The sequence below is a fragment of the Tinamus guttatus genome, unplaced genomic scaffold (genome assembly GCF_059628265.1).
Source record: "Tinamus guttatus ecotype Peru unplaced genomic scaffold, ASM5962826v1 Tinamus_guttatus_pri_ptg000115l, whole genome shotgun sequence".
In the NCBI taxonomy this organism is placed as follows: Eukaryota; Metazoa; Chordata; class Aves; order Tinamiformes; family Tinamidae; genus Tinamus; species Tinamus guttatus.
The window spans coordinates 4,669,848-4,686,015 of NW_028288649.1; the positions used below are offsets into that span (position 1 = coordinate 4,669,848).

The 16,168-nt window shown below is 48.8% G+C and overlaps 1 protein-coding gene across 1 annotated transcript; it reads right to left on the bottom strand.

Annotated features, from left to right (window-relative positions):
* Positions 1 to 14,100: 14,100 nt before the first annotated feature.
* On the bottom strand, positions 14,101 to 15,877 carry POMGNT2 (protein O-linked mannose N-acetylglucosaminyltransferase 2 (beta 1,4-)). Its single transcript, XM_010214325.2, has one exon. The coding sequence runs from the start codon at positions 15,846 to 15,848 to the stop codon at positions 14,112 to 14,114; it is 1,737 nt and encodes a 578-aa protein (XP_010212627.2). The 5' UTR covers positions 15,849 to 15,877; the 3' UTR covers positions 14,101 to 14,111.
* Between the last annotated feature and the right edge of the window lie 291 nt (positions 15,878 to 16,168).

Sequence of the window (16,168 nt, forward strand, 5' to 3'; positions counted from 1 at the left end):
GGACCGCGCAATGGCACCAGGGCACGAGCAAGCGCTTTGCAATCGCCAGTGCTGGTTGTGAGGCAGCTGGGAAGAGATGGCTGGTGCTGGGACGAGCCATGCTCACGGAAGAGGCCCGCACCCAAAGCCACCCGTGGGGTGACCTCAGCTTCCCCTGCAGCCACGTTGCTTATTGCTTCACCCCTCCCAAGCAGAGGAGCTGGGCACGGCCAGCAGCGTGCGTGGCAACTGCCTGCAGGGTTTTCAACCCTGACTGCAGATCAAGAGACGTGAGAAAACACGCAAAGCCCCCTGGCATGGGCCTTCCCACCAGGGTAGCAGCCGCGCGGCCGGCTCTGCTTCGCCCCCTGCTCCTGCTTCCCGGCCTCGGGGACCTGTTGCTGCTTTTGCACGTGCCCTTCAAAACCTCATCTTCCTCACCAGGCCTTATTGCCTGCTCAGCAGAGACTGCCTTGTTGATGCCTGCAACGCTATCACTTCCCTGCCTCTGTGTGTTTGAGTGTCCTATTATACCCTGCTTAAAGCAGCCAGGCTCCATCTATTTTAATTGCTTTCTTCTTCCTCCCACCTCTTTTTCCTATCCTTGGATTGTAACGGCACATTAGCAGCGGGTCTCAGTGCTTAGTGGGAAAGTGCTGTAGCAGCTAATGGCAGAAGCTGATAATAAAGCCCAACCTCAGCAGAAAATAGAGCACCCCAAGCGTGGCGGGCAGGAGAGGTGGGGAGGGCTGGGGAAGAGGGAATATATGGATTTCAAGAGGCACAGGGAAAGGGAAGAGCAGCTCAGCACAGCGATAGGAGACCAGCCGGGCCCAGGATGTTGCTCGTCTGTCTTATCACGGTGTGCAAGTCAGCTGAGCCCCGCTGGAAGTGCCTGCTCTGCTCTGCATGTTAGAGCAAGCTGCAGGGTAAGTGCAGGCCTCCTTATTTCCAGCGCTGGTGTGGTACACGCAGAGCTTTCAGCGCAGACACCTGCAGGGGCACGGGCAATAAAGTCATTTCTCAGTCTTTGTGGAGCTACAGCCTTGAAGTTTGTGGCTTTTATTCTGTTGAGACCACTGAATGAAAAAAAAAAAAAAAAAAAAACACCAACAGATGCCATCTGTCCACTGTGCCTGTAAATCAGATTTTAATAACCCTGGGAGAGGGCTGTCTGCTGCCATATACTGCTAACCAGGTCCTACAAGAGTTACTCTACAAAATTTACATTTATGAGATGGCTTAATGATCAGGGCTCCAGCCTCATACATAGGGGCCTGAAATTCAATTTCTTGGCCTCTCATCGATTTCCTGCCTGACTGGGGAATGTCACTTAGGTCCTGCCTCCGTTAACCAGGTAAGGGTGGATCGTAGCCCATTTCCAAACACAGGCTGAGCTGCTCCCCACGTCGCCCACACGCTGGCACGTGTTTGGAGGCAGCCCTGGCTGTGCCCAGGCTCTCAACAGCCCCTCACAAGCCCAGGCCCTGGGCAGCTGCAGCACCAGGTACCATCCTGCCCCATCCCCTGGCAAACGGGCCTCCGAGCCCTTCCTATACCTCTCGTCTCTGCCTTGTGGGGAGCTGAGCTTCTATAGACCGTGGTCTGGAGGAGCTCTGGGAACTACAACAGCAGGAGCCAGAGGGCTGGGAGACCTCAGGTTACACGGGAGAACTTCCAGCCCAGAGAACAGAAGCATCTCTGGGATCACCGGCTCCACAGACTGCTTTTGCCTGCTGAAAACTGAAGCAACAGATTGCACAGGTTTCAGGTGCCTTTCAGGTGTTCTGGTTTCCTCAGATCCTCTTCTTGCACTGTAACCAGGCTTACTCCAGCCCAGGGTTTGCTCTGGAGACACTACATTCGTTCCATGGGTTGCTGTGTGTTACATTAGGTTACACTGGGTCACACGTGCATGGATGCGAGAGAGAGAAATGGCAAGAGGTCGGACCTTGTCTGATCTCATACAGCCCTTATACAATTCTTAAGGCAAGCAATACATTCCTATGACACTAAAATGGACTGTGAGAATATTTTAAAGTACAGTGAACTGTCCTTATTCCTTTCCTTAAATCGTTATATATGGAAAAATCATTGCCAGTATTATGGGGAGGCTGAAAATGTACCTTTTTGTAAGTAAAGGATCAATATTTTGTTAGCTTCTCCTTTCTATGAAAACAATACCATTAAATCACGCTGTTTTATTAAAAAGACTGTGTCCTCTGAGAACAAATGACAATGCTGATCACAGTCTGACTTTGGGGAGACATAGCCTCTCATATGCAGCCTGTACAGACTTATTTTTCAGAAAAAAAAGAACGCAGCAAGGCCTCTAAAACATGGTTATTATCGCACTCATCCAAATTTTGTAGCACACAGATGCACTTGCAGGTACAAATCAGATCTGGCACACAGCTACCTGCTGGAAGCTTCAAAATAAACTCACTCTCTTCTCATTCTCTCCCTGCTGGTGCTTGGAGCAGGGATCTGTCGAGCAGCGTTGCCCTTCATCGCGGGGCTGCAGCTCACCCAGTTCCTTCCCATTTTAGTGGAAAGACACGTGTGTGTCTCCAGGCTGGGCATCATCACATCCCAGCAGGGCTCAGTTAGCTCCGTTGTTTCCTGGATCACGTAAAGCCCTCTCAGCGCATTGCCCCCAGAATCTCAGTAAGGGAGAAAACAATGCATTAGACAGGAATTGTGCTGCAAGAAAGAAGACTGGAAAAGACTTAATGGTTAAAACAATCCAATCCTTTAACATGTTTAATCAGGTGACATTAAGGTTTATAATTTCCAAGGAGTTTGGTAAAACAAAGGTGCAGCACGTTAGCATCTTCTGCCACGATAGGGAAGCACACACTGTGTCTGCGCCCATTCCTTGTGCGCGCGCGACGTGCTGGGCGACCTGCCACTGCTTTGCCAGGAGATCTGCGCCTTCCCCACGCATCTGCAGTGCAGGTGCCAAACATTAGTCACCCGTATGGGGAGGGAGGCACAAAGGGAGCGTGGCTTGTAAGAGAAGTTGTTTAGTTGGGAACCGCCTACAGAAATGCCCCCTGCCACGCACCCCCATGCGTTGTTCTGAAATACATCTCCACAGAGCACAAGGAAACAGGGAATCCTCAAAATACGCTTGTGATAGAGCTGTTTTAGGATTTGGACAGGACTCACAAGACTTGTATAAGGTTTCTGAGTTAGTTATTCTGGAACTAAGTGCATCAAAGCAGGGTTTTTAAGTGTACTAATAAGCAGCTGTGCGTTAAACAACTAGCGGGGAGAGAGCAGAAGCTGCTTTTTGTTTAAAAGTGCTCTGTGGTGCTGTGATGAATCTAATCACAACTGATGTATCTCAAGAAAGGAAAATGTTCATTTTCTTTTTCCTTAGAGATTTGGTAATTCATTCTGTCAACACCCTGTCGAGGCACCTTTATCAATAAATGTGTGATTAATAATTCTTTTCTAAATAATTAACCTACATGTCTAAAAAAAACCCTCTGTTATATAACTAGCGGTTGTGGAGCTGACAGTACAAAAAAAAAACCTCATCCCAGCCCTGGACATTCTCAGTTACAGTTGTCAAAAATTATTAGCATTAGTGCCTGGCAATTTCGCACCAAGTTTACTCTAAAGGCTTAAAAAATGTTAAGCACAGCCACCGACCACCCTAGGAAAAAGGGCACAATTCTACCCACATAGTAGAGGGTATCGATAAGTGGCCTCGCGTAAGCACCCCTGCATGCTGCTCCTATAGCTATGATATGGTCAACATTGAGAAGGACCTCATCTATTTTTCAGACCCCAAGTTAAAAATTTTGGACTGTCCTAATTTCTAACCTCGCTTCAAGGACACAGTTCAGGCCTCTTTACGTAACAGTTCGGGCTGAATTGCAGCCAGCTCCCCTCATTTGATTAAAGCAGGAAGCAAAAGATAAGAGACTGCAAAGCCTGAACCAAGCGCAAAGGATCAGAGACGAAGGGAGGCAGCACCCAGCAATAAGCAAAGAACCAAATGAGATCACAGATTAAAGTGATTATCGATCTGGTTTCTAATGAGTCTGTCCCAGCTTCACTAGGCAGATCAAGGAAATTAAAATCCCAGTGAAAAAATAAATTTTTCCATTCAACCTCTATTAATTCAACTCCTCCCAAATCCTCACCCCAGCCCCAGGTGATCAGTTCAGGCTCTGTTACATAGATGGAGGTACCTGGGTGTCACACCTATTTTTGGGAGAAGACATGCGGTGTCTGCAGGGCTTTGGGGGAGCCAGACAGCTGCCTCGGGCGCCACCAAGGAACCCAAACCACGAGGGACTTGAGCAATCGGACAATCAGTCATTGAACACAAACTCACCATCTCCTTCATACCTTTCTTAAAGAAGTAATATGTATTTTCTGCAAAGGTAAAAGAATAGCTAACAAAATACTCACAGCTTCTGCCTTACCACCCCAGCAAAATCCTGGTAATACAATGCCAAAGTGATCTTTAAACATTCAGCTCTACGCAAAAATCTCAGCCTTGGAACATTAGACCAATACCTCTGTTTTGACAGTTCCTCATAGGGCCCTTTGGGATTTGGAGTTTTTGTTGTTGATTTTTTTATTATTATTATTTTGCTAACAAATAGATCCAAATGTTTTACCTAGGATCTGGTAATTAAATATCAGGTCTTTGATCGCTTACAGCAAAATCACTGAGTGATTTTTAGACCTCGATGTCACCTGCGTTTAGACAATTTTTCTCTATTCTAGTAACACAGGTAGAAAACACAGTATCTATTCCCCCCCCACCTTTTTTTTTTTTTTTTACGGGGCTTATAAAGAAAATGCTCTCAAACCCCTTGGCAGGTGCCCTCTGCTATTTATTGTGTGGTCAATAAATAGCAGAGACCTCCTGAGACAGTAGAAATTTTCCCAGTACCTCCTTTTGGGACACACTTCCAGGTACATAAAATCAGAACAAGAGAATTAACCCACCAGAGCTTTTGCAGCAGATGCTTACTTGTTTCCTCTTTCAAAACCTTGAGTACATTTGCAAAAGAACAAGTGGAAACTACAAAATCCCACGTCTGCCATTACCTAAGATGGATGTGGCTGAATCACCAACTGACAGAGCAACTTTGGAATTTTTCAGCTATAAAGAATTTCCTATTTTCCTTTCAAAATGTAATTAGATTGGGTAACATCCCAGACTGAGCATAATTTCCCTGGCAACACACTGATGCTACATATATTTATGCTAGTGACAGGTGCCTTGGCTCTGCCCGGCACACCAGCATGCTGACAGTAGTCACCGCAGGGGCTGTTCACTCTGTTACCCCTTACATTTCACAAGGGCTAGCAAACCCGTACATCCAGGACACTACATACAAGCAGCATATTTTCCTTTCCCTCTTGAGCGCTTTTCTCTTTCTGAGCTGCTGAAAGCCTGGGCTACAGGTTTCCTACAGCTGTCGGTCAACCTTTCTCGTTGACTGAAAAGAAAAAGGCACTGACAAATACAAGGAAACATATTTTACCTTTAGAAGTCCATCATATATGACAGGAGTCTCTCTAGCTCCTCTCTTCAGAAGCAGAGCCTGAAACTGCTGCCTCCAGCTTTAAATTAACCTTAGAAAGGGTGGGGAGCAAGGACTGAGAGGAAGCGTGAGCAGACCAAGGGACCTGCTCGCTGTTGCTCCCAGTGCTCTCATGCTGTTCAGCTTTCCTAACAAATGGTCGGAGAGGATGGAGAAGACACCAAATGCAGAAGCTTCCATGGTGTCTCGAGATCAAACCTTAATCTTAATACAGAGGTGCACCATTAGATGGCTCAACTTTTCAAAGACTTTCCCTTGCGGTCCCATGAAATGCATTTGCCCAAGTTTTTCCCGAGGTAATCACCTTTCTCAATGCTATTTCCTCAGTCCTCGACTCTTCCCAGTTAGGAGCAGGGCCGCTTGCTGCCTCTCCCTGGCCTGACAGCTCCAGCGAGGCAGCTGATGAGCACTGGCAATAGCCAGAATGTGAATCTGAAACCTACAGGGAAACGGGAAAGACACAGCATTAATTACTATGGCTGGGGACCAGCTGGAACTGCCACATGGATCTTGTCGGCAGAGTTAACCAAGCAGAAAACCACTCACAGTTCAGGGATTAGGGAGCCCACGGAGTCAGCAAGGGAAACACTTGGATCCCTTAGATCCCACCACAGGAACACCCGATGAGACTCATTTCTAGGCCACGTGCCCCAGGCTCAGGCCTTCCAGATGACGGCAGCGTCTCCACCGCCTGCATCTTGAATAACGTGCAGCACCGGCGAGGGCACCGAGACCCGCGTGTCCCTCTGGAGCCCCAGTGCTGCCAGCGGCCTCCCCGCGCTGGCAGCGTGTGAGCTGCCTGCTCAGCTCAATTGGACAATTAATTATCCCGCACCTCACCCCGAGGGCGATTACGGTCAGCTGGATCCTGGCACTGCCTCTTTTGGCCTAAACCAAGCTCCCTGAAGCAGACCGAAGCGCAGTCCTTTGGCGCGCGCTCTGAGCCTGCCCTTGATCAAACACCAAGGAGATGCCAGGGCATGACCATCGCACCAGCGTCACCTCCAGGCCAGCTCCGACTCCAGGGAGAACAAAATGGGGCTAAGCACAGCCCCTGCTGTCCTGTGTCTTCTTTTAATAGAATAATAAGAACATAGAATTTTAATAGAAAAAAATAATGAAAGATCAAGAGCATTTCAGATCCTCCCATTCCCCTTGTGCCTTGGCCAACCATCAGCAGTTTTCAAGCTTTCCTCCCTCATCTCAGTGGTTTAAACACAAGTCTGGAAGAGGGGGTGATGGACAGAAACTTGAAATTCGTGTTTGGTTTCTTGTTTTAATAGCCAGGACATCAAGGAAAAGACAACAGGGCCAAGCCCCAAACATCTGGAGCTCTTGGTAGCTGGCGAGCTAGACCGGGGTAACAGCAGAAGCCCATCAGCTGGGTGCTTCTGCTAAAATTACCACTGTGCAAATAGTTGCAATTTAAACTCTCTGAAATGGACAAAACCTATCAAAATGAATGGCACTGTTTATGCATCTTACTGCTACAGCTTCATGTTTTTTGCATTATTCCAATTCAATGTTAGTTTGCATCCATAGTTAGTTTGCATTTTCAGGGTGTCTCTTTGTGAAATCATGAAAGTCCAGGGCAAAAAAAACCCACATTTCTCTTCTACTCTATGGAAAGGAGTCAATGCCCCAGTAAGTGAAGGAACTTCAGAGTTAACAAATGGATTTCTGTTATAAGCAGTTTCAAATTTCTCTCTGAGGTAAACCTTTTAACATAATTACGCTCACAGAGCACGTGAAGTTCCCAGTGCTCTTCTATTTCACAGTCCCTGCCAGCCTCGCTGTGCCTCTCTGTGGGACTTGCACTTCATGGCTTTCCACTTCAGTGTTTGTGATGAGTGATGATATTCAAAGGCCTGATTTTGTTTATTCTCTGAATGGGGGAAAAAAAAATGCTATCAGAAGACAAATCAGAACAGGAAAAAAATAGTGCTGTAGCTGGATACACTAAACAAACTTGGTTGTATTCAAGCACATTAACTTGAACGCTATATTCCAGCCTCCTCATTGCATGGAGATTATTTGTTCTTGCTGCCCTAGGGCAGAGGAAGCCCTCAGCCTCACTGCACGCATCTGCCCTTAGGATACACCAGAGATGCTGCCAGGGCTCCTTGCTTTCAACTGGAAAATGCAGGCACTTTTCCATGCAGATCTTGTCCCTGCTCCACTTTGCTCAAGTCCGACTCAGGACTTGCATCTTCAAATGATAAAACAGAAGATGGAGTCTTGAAAGAAGGGAGTACAACCAAAAAGTAATGTGGAAGGTGATATAAATACTTGAAAACAGAGAGACGGCAGGATTAGGAAGGGTCGTTACAGCAACAGCAAATCCCAGGCTCCCCGGAGATTTGGTTGTAGCTCTTTGCCAGCTACAACCACTGCTTGGACCCAGCGATGCTCCGCTGGGCTCTCACCTGAAGAACAGGAGACGCTGCAGCACTGCATCCCGGATGGCAATCCTCCACACAGCACCTCCCCTCTCCTCCTGTCCCATGAGGACCCCATCGAAACCCGACACACTTCACCGGAGCTTTGCCTGGATAGCTGCCAATCCCCCTGCCCTGCTAGCCACTTTGCCCAGCAGCCTGATTCTGTTTCCTAATCCAGCTCTGTCACGTACTGTCGCTAACAAGACAGGCAAAGCCCTAGGACACGAGCGCTTGCCGAGCAGTTGCAGGAAGCAGAGACACATATTTGGGTAAAGAAATCTAGAACTGAAGCTTTTTAAATGAGGAAAAGAGGCACCACTGACTAGAAGGTGAGGGCTACGGTGCCAAGGAGGCTCTGGAGAGCCCCTCTTCGCAGCTCGCCCGCTCTCCGCTTCCCCGCTGACCCATAGTATCGTGGGGAGGAGAACCCGCTCGCACCCCGGAGCCCGTGGGGATGCTCCTGGCGTGAACAGTCACTGCGTCCGAGCAGGCCTGGCCGCCCGAGGATGAAGGGTTGGGAGAGGTCAGCGATCACACCAGCATCGGCTCTGATCTTCGCTCCATTTTTGCAATATTTATGGAAACATCTCTAGTCCAGGCATCCATCAGGGATTGAGCAGCAGCTGTCAGCTTGGTGCCTGTTCGTGAAAGGCAACAAGAAGCAAGGTGGTTTTGCAGGGCAGGTTTAAAAAGCAATAGGAACTGGTTCATTTTAGAAGCATCCACAAGAAATAAATATCACAGGAGATGGTATTCATGCAAACCTCAGTAAAAACCTCTGGGTCATCTTGAGGCAGCCGGGAAGCATTTAGAGGAGAATAAAGAAGAAAGTGTAGAGATTATTTCATCCCTGTCCATCTTATCCCCCCAAAAAACGAGCTGAAATAGGTGACAACTATTACTAGCCAGCAGAACTGTGTAAGTTTAAGAAAAAAATGAATATAATCAATTCCATGGATCCATTGGTAGATACTACATTATGTACGTATAGAAACAGACAATCCAGAAGGTAAATCAGGTAATTCGAGTTAGCCATTCAAATAATCACAAAGAACAAAGGCAAATTCAGTTAAATTTTAAAGGCAACGCATTTTTGGATGGCAGGACTCAGCAACATTCAGGGGGGTTGATCGTTGCCAAGTTATTCAGCGCAAACAGGAGGCTATTCAGTTTATTTGTTTGAATGTGCCAGCAATTAATTTAGTAATAAGCATGTTCTGAAGGGACCATTTGAGAGGGTAAAACAAGGGCCAGACCCTCAGTCAGTATAAATTTACATCGGCTTGTTGAGTCGCACTTAGATTTACACCAGCGCAGGATTTCACTCAAGTCCCCTTAGGGGATACGTTCTGGAATAGGTGACTTATCTTACATAAGGATTGATAAGTGCTTCAGACACACACGCAGATGGTGATGCTTTCCATACCGCCCACAGCCCAGATGGACTGTCAGTCATTACACTGAAAGTAATTCCAAGAGTGGCCCTACCCCAGGATCCACCAGGAAAAAAATTAAGTGTTCTTTTATCTGCTAAATACCACGCTTTACAATGCGCAGACACCAGAAGCAAAAATATTGTAGGAATGAGCCTGCTATTTACATAGCAGATGAGATATAGCAATAAAGGGAAAATGCTGAAGTCACCCTTTGTTTAACACAGATTAAATAATATTTCGCTTCCAGATCTTTCATCCAGGGATCCCCAGGAGCAATAACATCCATACGTCCATACAGATGGCCAAAATACCTTCCTAAAGATGTTAAAGCCACAGATTACAGCCCTTGCCAGCCCATGCCATCTACACTAAACAGCCTGCAGGGCTGGAGGCCTCGGGTTAAAATAAATCATTCCTTCAACATCTTTTCACCTAGTTCTGGTGCTGTGATGCTTCTGTATCTCAGGACAAGCCAACTGCACGGCCTACACTTGCACCACGTCCAATGATGTCCTTGAGCACACGGAGAGGCACCGGCCCTCTCGGCAGCCCCCCCCACGCCGGGTGCTCGGATCACCATTCCCAACCTCTGGAAGCGGGTCTTATTTCCAGCACAAAGATCCTCAGTGCAAAATTTGCAGTCCTCTCTGATCGAATCACACAGCAAATCAGTTTCGACAAAGAAAATCACTGTCTGCGAAAACACCTTTTCACTTAACCTCCATCCCTCCCTATTTCCCAGGCAGGTTTCAAAAGCAATTTTCAAGATAACCTTTGAAAACAAGTGCAGATCCATTAGAACTACTCGAGATCTCGCTGGAGCCGTCCCTTGGTGAGCCGTGCTTGCTTCAGATTAGCAGCAGGGAGCGATGCCGCTGAGTCCGCGCGTGCCCGGCCTTGGGGGAAAGCCCAGGAGCACTGACATTCCTGCTGTTTGGAAGGAGGGCTTGCCCTTCGGCAGGGCCAGTAACTGAAAGGTCTCTTTCTGGCTGCAAACATCTCAGGAAACCTGCTGTTTTCTCTATCGACAAGCATGGCCCTAAGGGGAGAGGAGAGGAGGCGACGCTCGCAGCCTGCGCCCCAGCGCAGCTGCCTGCCCTCGCATTTAGAGCCTCCTTAGGCCATTCCTTCCCATCAAAATATGAGTTGCTTTGCCTCAAATTCTGGCCAAGGCAGCAGATTGTGCACCAGTCAAAAAGAGGTCACTGGAATACAAGTCACAGGAATAGTATTTCCTTAAAAACATGATTTTTCAGAATACCTGGTGGGGGGCAGAGGGGAGGTGAAAAGGCAGAAAAACCTCAATCTGAGCTCTGCAAAATGTAGGATATTAATTAACCCAGTCTCTTTCCGAGATGCAAAAATCCAAACAGTTTCTTGTCTAGGTTGCAACTAGCATGTCACTGCACACCGTCGTTGTGCACAGGCAGTGTGTGAGCAGAAGGCAGCCCAAAATAAAATAAGCAAACCCCAGTGTGCACCTTTCTCACCCACTCCAGGCCACGTCTCCAGGGCCTCGCACCCTTCTGAGCAAAGAACAGCCTGCTCATGACAAGCTTCACCAGAAGCATCAGCTCCCTAGAGCCCCACAGGGCACGTGGCAACACACTCTTCTGGAGAAGCACAACCAGCCTGGATTGGAGATGACCCTCTTTAAAATTTTCCCATTCTTGGATACACTTTTTGAGAGTGAATTTGGTGCGCAAGCAACTGGAAGGAACAGGAGCACAAATTGCTCTGTTCCTAGTAAAGCCATGTTTTAGAAAACTCCCAAGTGCCCTCCCGTAGGGTAATCTCATTGCCATACAAGAGGAAGCTACTGCTCCAACTGCACGTGCAAACTAGTAAGTGCTGCCTTCACTTCTTTTTCCTCCTCTTCTGTGTCAGTAAAGGCTCCTTCCTTGGAAGCTGGATGCCAAGGGCAGCTGAAGCACTCCTTGTGCTTCAGCTAATTAACATGAGATATGAAATCAGGCCAGAGGAAACCCTCTTGGAAGAGCTGTCTGTAAGTGCTCTGCAATCATACTGAAGCCCAGCAGTGGCCAGTCCTAGTCCAGCTGGCTATTAGTGGCCTGTGCCGCCTTGAGAGCATTTTGGATATAATTCCAGCTATTTCTCTTGTTCCTGAAGAGCAGGGCCAGCCACAGCAACACAGAGCTAAACGTATTAGCTCAGCAAGCACAAAGGACGCAGCGGTAGAAGGTCCCAGTCTCTTGCACAACACAACTTGTACAAAGGAATCGCTTAGGCTCCTCACCTCGTGGATAAGCTGTTTTGGAAGTAACATAACCCACCTATATCCCTGCCTTCTGGTGCACATTAGAGCTGGGTCCACAGCCCTGAGCGTGGAAAAGCTGCATTCGGCGCCACGCAAGCCTTTGCATTAACTGTGTCACTGACACAGAAAAGTCTCGCTCGTTTTTCCCTAAAACCTGAAGGCTCTGTGAAAGGGTACCAAGGGGAAGCAAAGGAAACGCGAGCTTGTGGGACAGGTGGAGAAAAATGGGAAGGGGCTGCATGGCAAGGTTATTAGAAAGAAAATCCATTACAGGGAGATGCTAACACGTCAGCACAGAATGGGATATAATATATACATGAGCATATAACATCCTTGTGCTCAGTCTACAACAGCTCACACACTCTTAGTACTGTGTGCACCAGGAGGGGAGGAATTCGGGGCAAAGCAATGAGGCCCTGGGCAGGTAGCGGGGGCAGGTGGCAAGGCTGCTGTCATGCTGTCCGTGCTCTGCCCTGCCTGGGAACGGCGACTGGAAAAACGCTCCAGTTTTGTGGCTGTCTTGTAGTATTCACAGCACCGATGAGGAAGGTAGAGCTTGAATGCACGTTCTTTGAAAGCACATGTGATTTTCTCCTAGTAAAAGGAAACCATTTAACGCTAGAGTTAAAAGAATGCCAGCTCCCATATATGATATTGTTTTATAGCCAGTTCTGTTGATTAGAAACATTAGGACATGCGAAGAGAACAGCTAATGTGCTATAACCAAAATGCTAATGTTAGGAAATCAGCAATCACATGAAACTAATTTTAAGTGAAAAGGCACAGTCTACAAATTATGGGTGAAGGTTTGCTAAGCAGGTGCTGAGAAAGAAGGGCGCTAAAGCAACACGCACACAGACACCCCATGGCAGACGGCTCACACAGCGAGGAGGATTCCTGCAGCCTGGGGCACAATGAACACCCACGAGATTTCAGCCCTCCGGAGGGTTATCAACGCTGACATCGCAGCGGGGCAATATGACTGCCCTTGTAATGACCAGCGCGAGGATGGCAAGTCAGGGGCTGCAGTGGCTTGAAATCAGCAGGGCTGCAGGGATGTGAAATTCCTGAAAAATCCTGCTGTGAGTGGGAGCAAACCTGCTGTGCAGGAGCCCAGGGGAACATTTGCGTCTCCTGCTTAGGAAGTTTTCTCACCTTCGCACTGAAGCATGTGGCATGTCTTGTCCACAGAAACGGAGAATTTGGGACACAGCTTGGATATTCACCTCACTTCAAGCAGTTCACCTTCTAAAAAACAACAGCAACAACAAAAAACCCAAAACAGCAGCAATATTCATGCAACCCTTTAAAATATCACAGCAAAAGCTGTTAGCTGCCTGGCTACAAGAGCAAAGGAAATACAGACTTTGGGTTTATTTGTATTTTTTTTGAAATCATAAACGACCTGTTTGAAAATAAAACACGGCATAATGAAAATGCATTCACTGAAGGAGCACTAGCCCATAGCCCCAGAGCTGTTCTGCAGTGCTTTATTCACTTAGAGTCCTCCTGCTTCTTGTCTGATTTTTAGCGGCACTGCTCCCTCCCCCTCTCCAAACTCCTAATCCTGCCTTGGGCGGCTCATCCCCCAGAAGCAAAGCCAGTCGTCCTATCTGTCAAACACCCATCCAGACCTGGGGAGGGCAGTGGGGGACTGAACATCACTCACAAAATGGAAACAGACTTTAAAACCAGCCAGTTGTGCTGCCCGCTCCCTCCCAGGTGCTGTTCCAGCCTTCCGTGTCGCTACTGGGGTGCAACAACAACTGACTTTCAGTGGCGCTCACACTGCAGTCTCATCCGCTTACTCAAAATACAAACCACAAGAAGGCAGCCACATACACATGCTATCTCAGCAGTGGGTAAGGCTGTCACAGGAACTGTTGTGACAAACAATAAAAAGCAAAAACAAAAAAAAATCTCAAGGAGGTTTACAGCAGTTTAATGAAGGCTCTCGTACCAAATCTTTAACTCAAAGGTACAGACAAGGTTACTAAAAAGAATAACTTACAATGAAAAAAGCTGATGAAAATTGCCCACCTAGCCATGGAATTCATTGCAGTTTAATGCTGTGCTTAAATACTCACCATACAATAGAAACAGTCAAATCACCACCAAGTACACAATTCGCTTCCATTCTGTTTTCAATTACATGTGTTCAGCATGTAACTCAACCTCTGGAAGTTATGCTGAAGAACATGATCTTTATGTTTGTTTTGTTTTTTTTTGTTTCTTTTTAAACACTCACTGAAAATAAATATCATTTAAAGAACACACATGAAATGCAACCAGATGGACACATAGGCACTGCTACAGTCTAGTCCTCTTCAGCCCTCTTCAGGCTACAAGCCAGTAAGTTTTAAACCACTGATGGATGGAGAGCAGGGCAGAGCACAGCAGGTTATGTACTACATAAGAGCACATCTGCAAAAGGTCCCAGGAGAGTTTTGTTGAAGATGCAGCGTATCCACACCAGGTATACTGTGAAGGGCTTAATGTTTTCCGAGAAGGTGTGATTCTGATGGGACAAGATATAAGGCATGTAAGTGTTTTCCCCTTGCTCTTGTATCCACACTTCATATTTCACTTCTCTGACTTTCAGGTACTTGAGGTTCCAGGGGATCTGCCAGGACACGGCAAGTCGAGCTTCGCTCGTGCCCTGGACAGACGCTTGGCACGTGGCATCCCGCACTTTGCCCGGGTAGAGGCTACCGGGCCACTTCTGCCTCTTGGGTCCAGGCTTGGACTTCACAGCTTGCCTGATGACGTGGATGAGAGAAGGGATGTCTACCTTGGTGTCCTGGTAGGCCCGGAAGAGCCACTCGGGGTTGCGGCAGCAGAGGTGCCGCGGCACTTCCGTGCTCTGGATGATGCGCTCCTGCTCGGCCTTGTCCAGGTGGGCAATCCCGCCCTGATCCCACGGCCTCTCCGGGTAGGTGACGGTGTCTTCCCTGTTGCTGTTCTGCCACGCGATGTACTGCAGGTCCATGCCAGGAAGGGTTGCCAGCGTTTTGTAAGGGGTGTAGTGCTCCGGGTTGATGGCGTAAGGAAAGAGCTCCACCACCGTGGCGCCTCTGGGCAGGAAGAGGGCCGTCACCAGCTGGGCCCCGTGCATGCTGACCAGCATGGACGCGTTGCTGATCAGCCGCACGATGTCGGAAAAGGAGTGCTCCTCCAGAGACACCGTAATGGTTTTCATCTGAAACTCCTGCGCCAGGGCCAGGATTAGTTCTGCCTCATTTAGGATAAGCCTGTTGATGGTCCGGCTGAACACAACAATGTACTCCTCGCTGGAGCCTTCCTCCAAGCTCACGTTCAGCTTCTCCATCATGAACTTGGTGAACTGCCTGATCTCGTTCCCAGAAACCAAGATGTTGGCCTTTGGCCCTTGGGGCTGGACAAACCCATACTGGTACCAAGTGGTGATTTTGGACAGGCCCACGTACGATTTAGTGAAGCAGAGGAGCCTGCCCAAGGTTTTAAGCTGCTCCCTGAGGAGCGGCTGCTTGTTACTCAGTAACTTGTAAAGGTCGAAATGAACGCCTTCGCTCCAGCCCTCCATGAAGAAGAGCCGTGCCTCCCGATCCAAATCGGGGAACTGCTGCATGGTGTAATAGATGGGGAGGAGGTCGTCGTGGAAGACGTGCATCAAGTTGTCTGGGTTGAACCTGTTAGTGATGAGTGCTACGTCAGGCACGAAGACCGGCTTTGGCATAAACTTCAGCGCGGCCGCGGGCAGCTCCACGAAGTTGAAGTACTGCGTGTTGTGATCCTCCACCGAGGAGAGGTCGAGCAGCGCGGGCTGGAAGCGGCGGGAGCCCAGGTTGGGCAGCATCACCGAGGCGTTGCTGTGGAAGTAGACGAACTCCTCGGCCTCGGTGGAGTAGCAGAGGGACTCGAAGCGGCAGACGCGCTCGGTGTGCATGCGGCCCGTGCACACCATGCGGGTGCCGCCCTCCAGCAGCGCGTCGAGGGCCGCGCCGTAGTCGAGCTGCCCCTGCGCGAGCTCCCGGGCCTGGCGCGCCAGCAGCAGCTCCTCCTCGAGCGCGGAGACATGCTCGCGCAGCCGCACGTAGTGCCAGAGCGCGGCGGCGAGCGCCGACACCAGCAGGCCGTTGAGCACCGCCGCTATGTTCATCCTGCACCCGGGGCCTAGCGAGGCGACAGGCGGGCGGCGCCGCGGCGGCGGAGCGCGTCATCGAGGCTCCTTGGCATGGCGGGGGCGACCACCTGGGGAAGGGAAATCGAGAAAGGCACCGCTTGAGTGTCGTGTTTACAGCCCCACCGTAAGCCGTGTTTTACGGAGCGCTCCAGGGAGTTTAAGCTTTTCTTTCCCCCCCAGATTTTTTCACCCCATAGCAAATGGAACTATGAGCTGCTCTACCGAAAGGCTGCCTCTCATTTTCATTTCTACTATTCAGGAGAAGAAAAGTAAGTTCACAGATGACCTTTGACCTG

Bases quoted from the DNA above. Each gene is read 5' to 3' on its own strand.
- POMGNT2 (XM_010214325.2), bottom strand. From the start codon at position 15,848: ATGAACATAGCGGCGGTGCTCAACGGCCTGCTGGTGTCGGCGCTCGCC.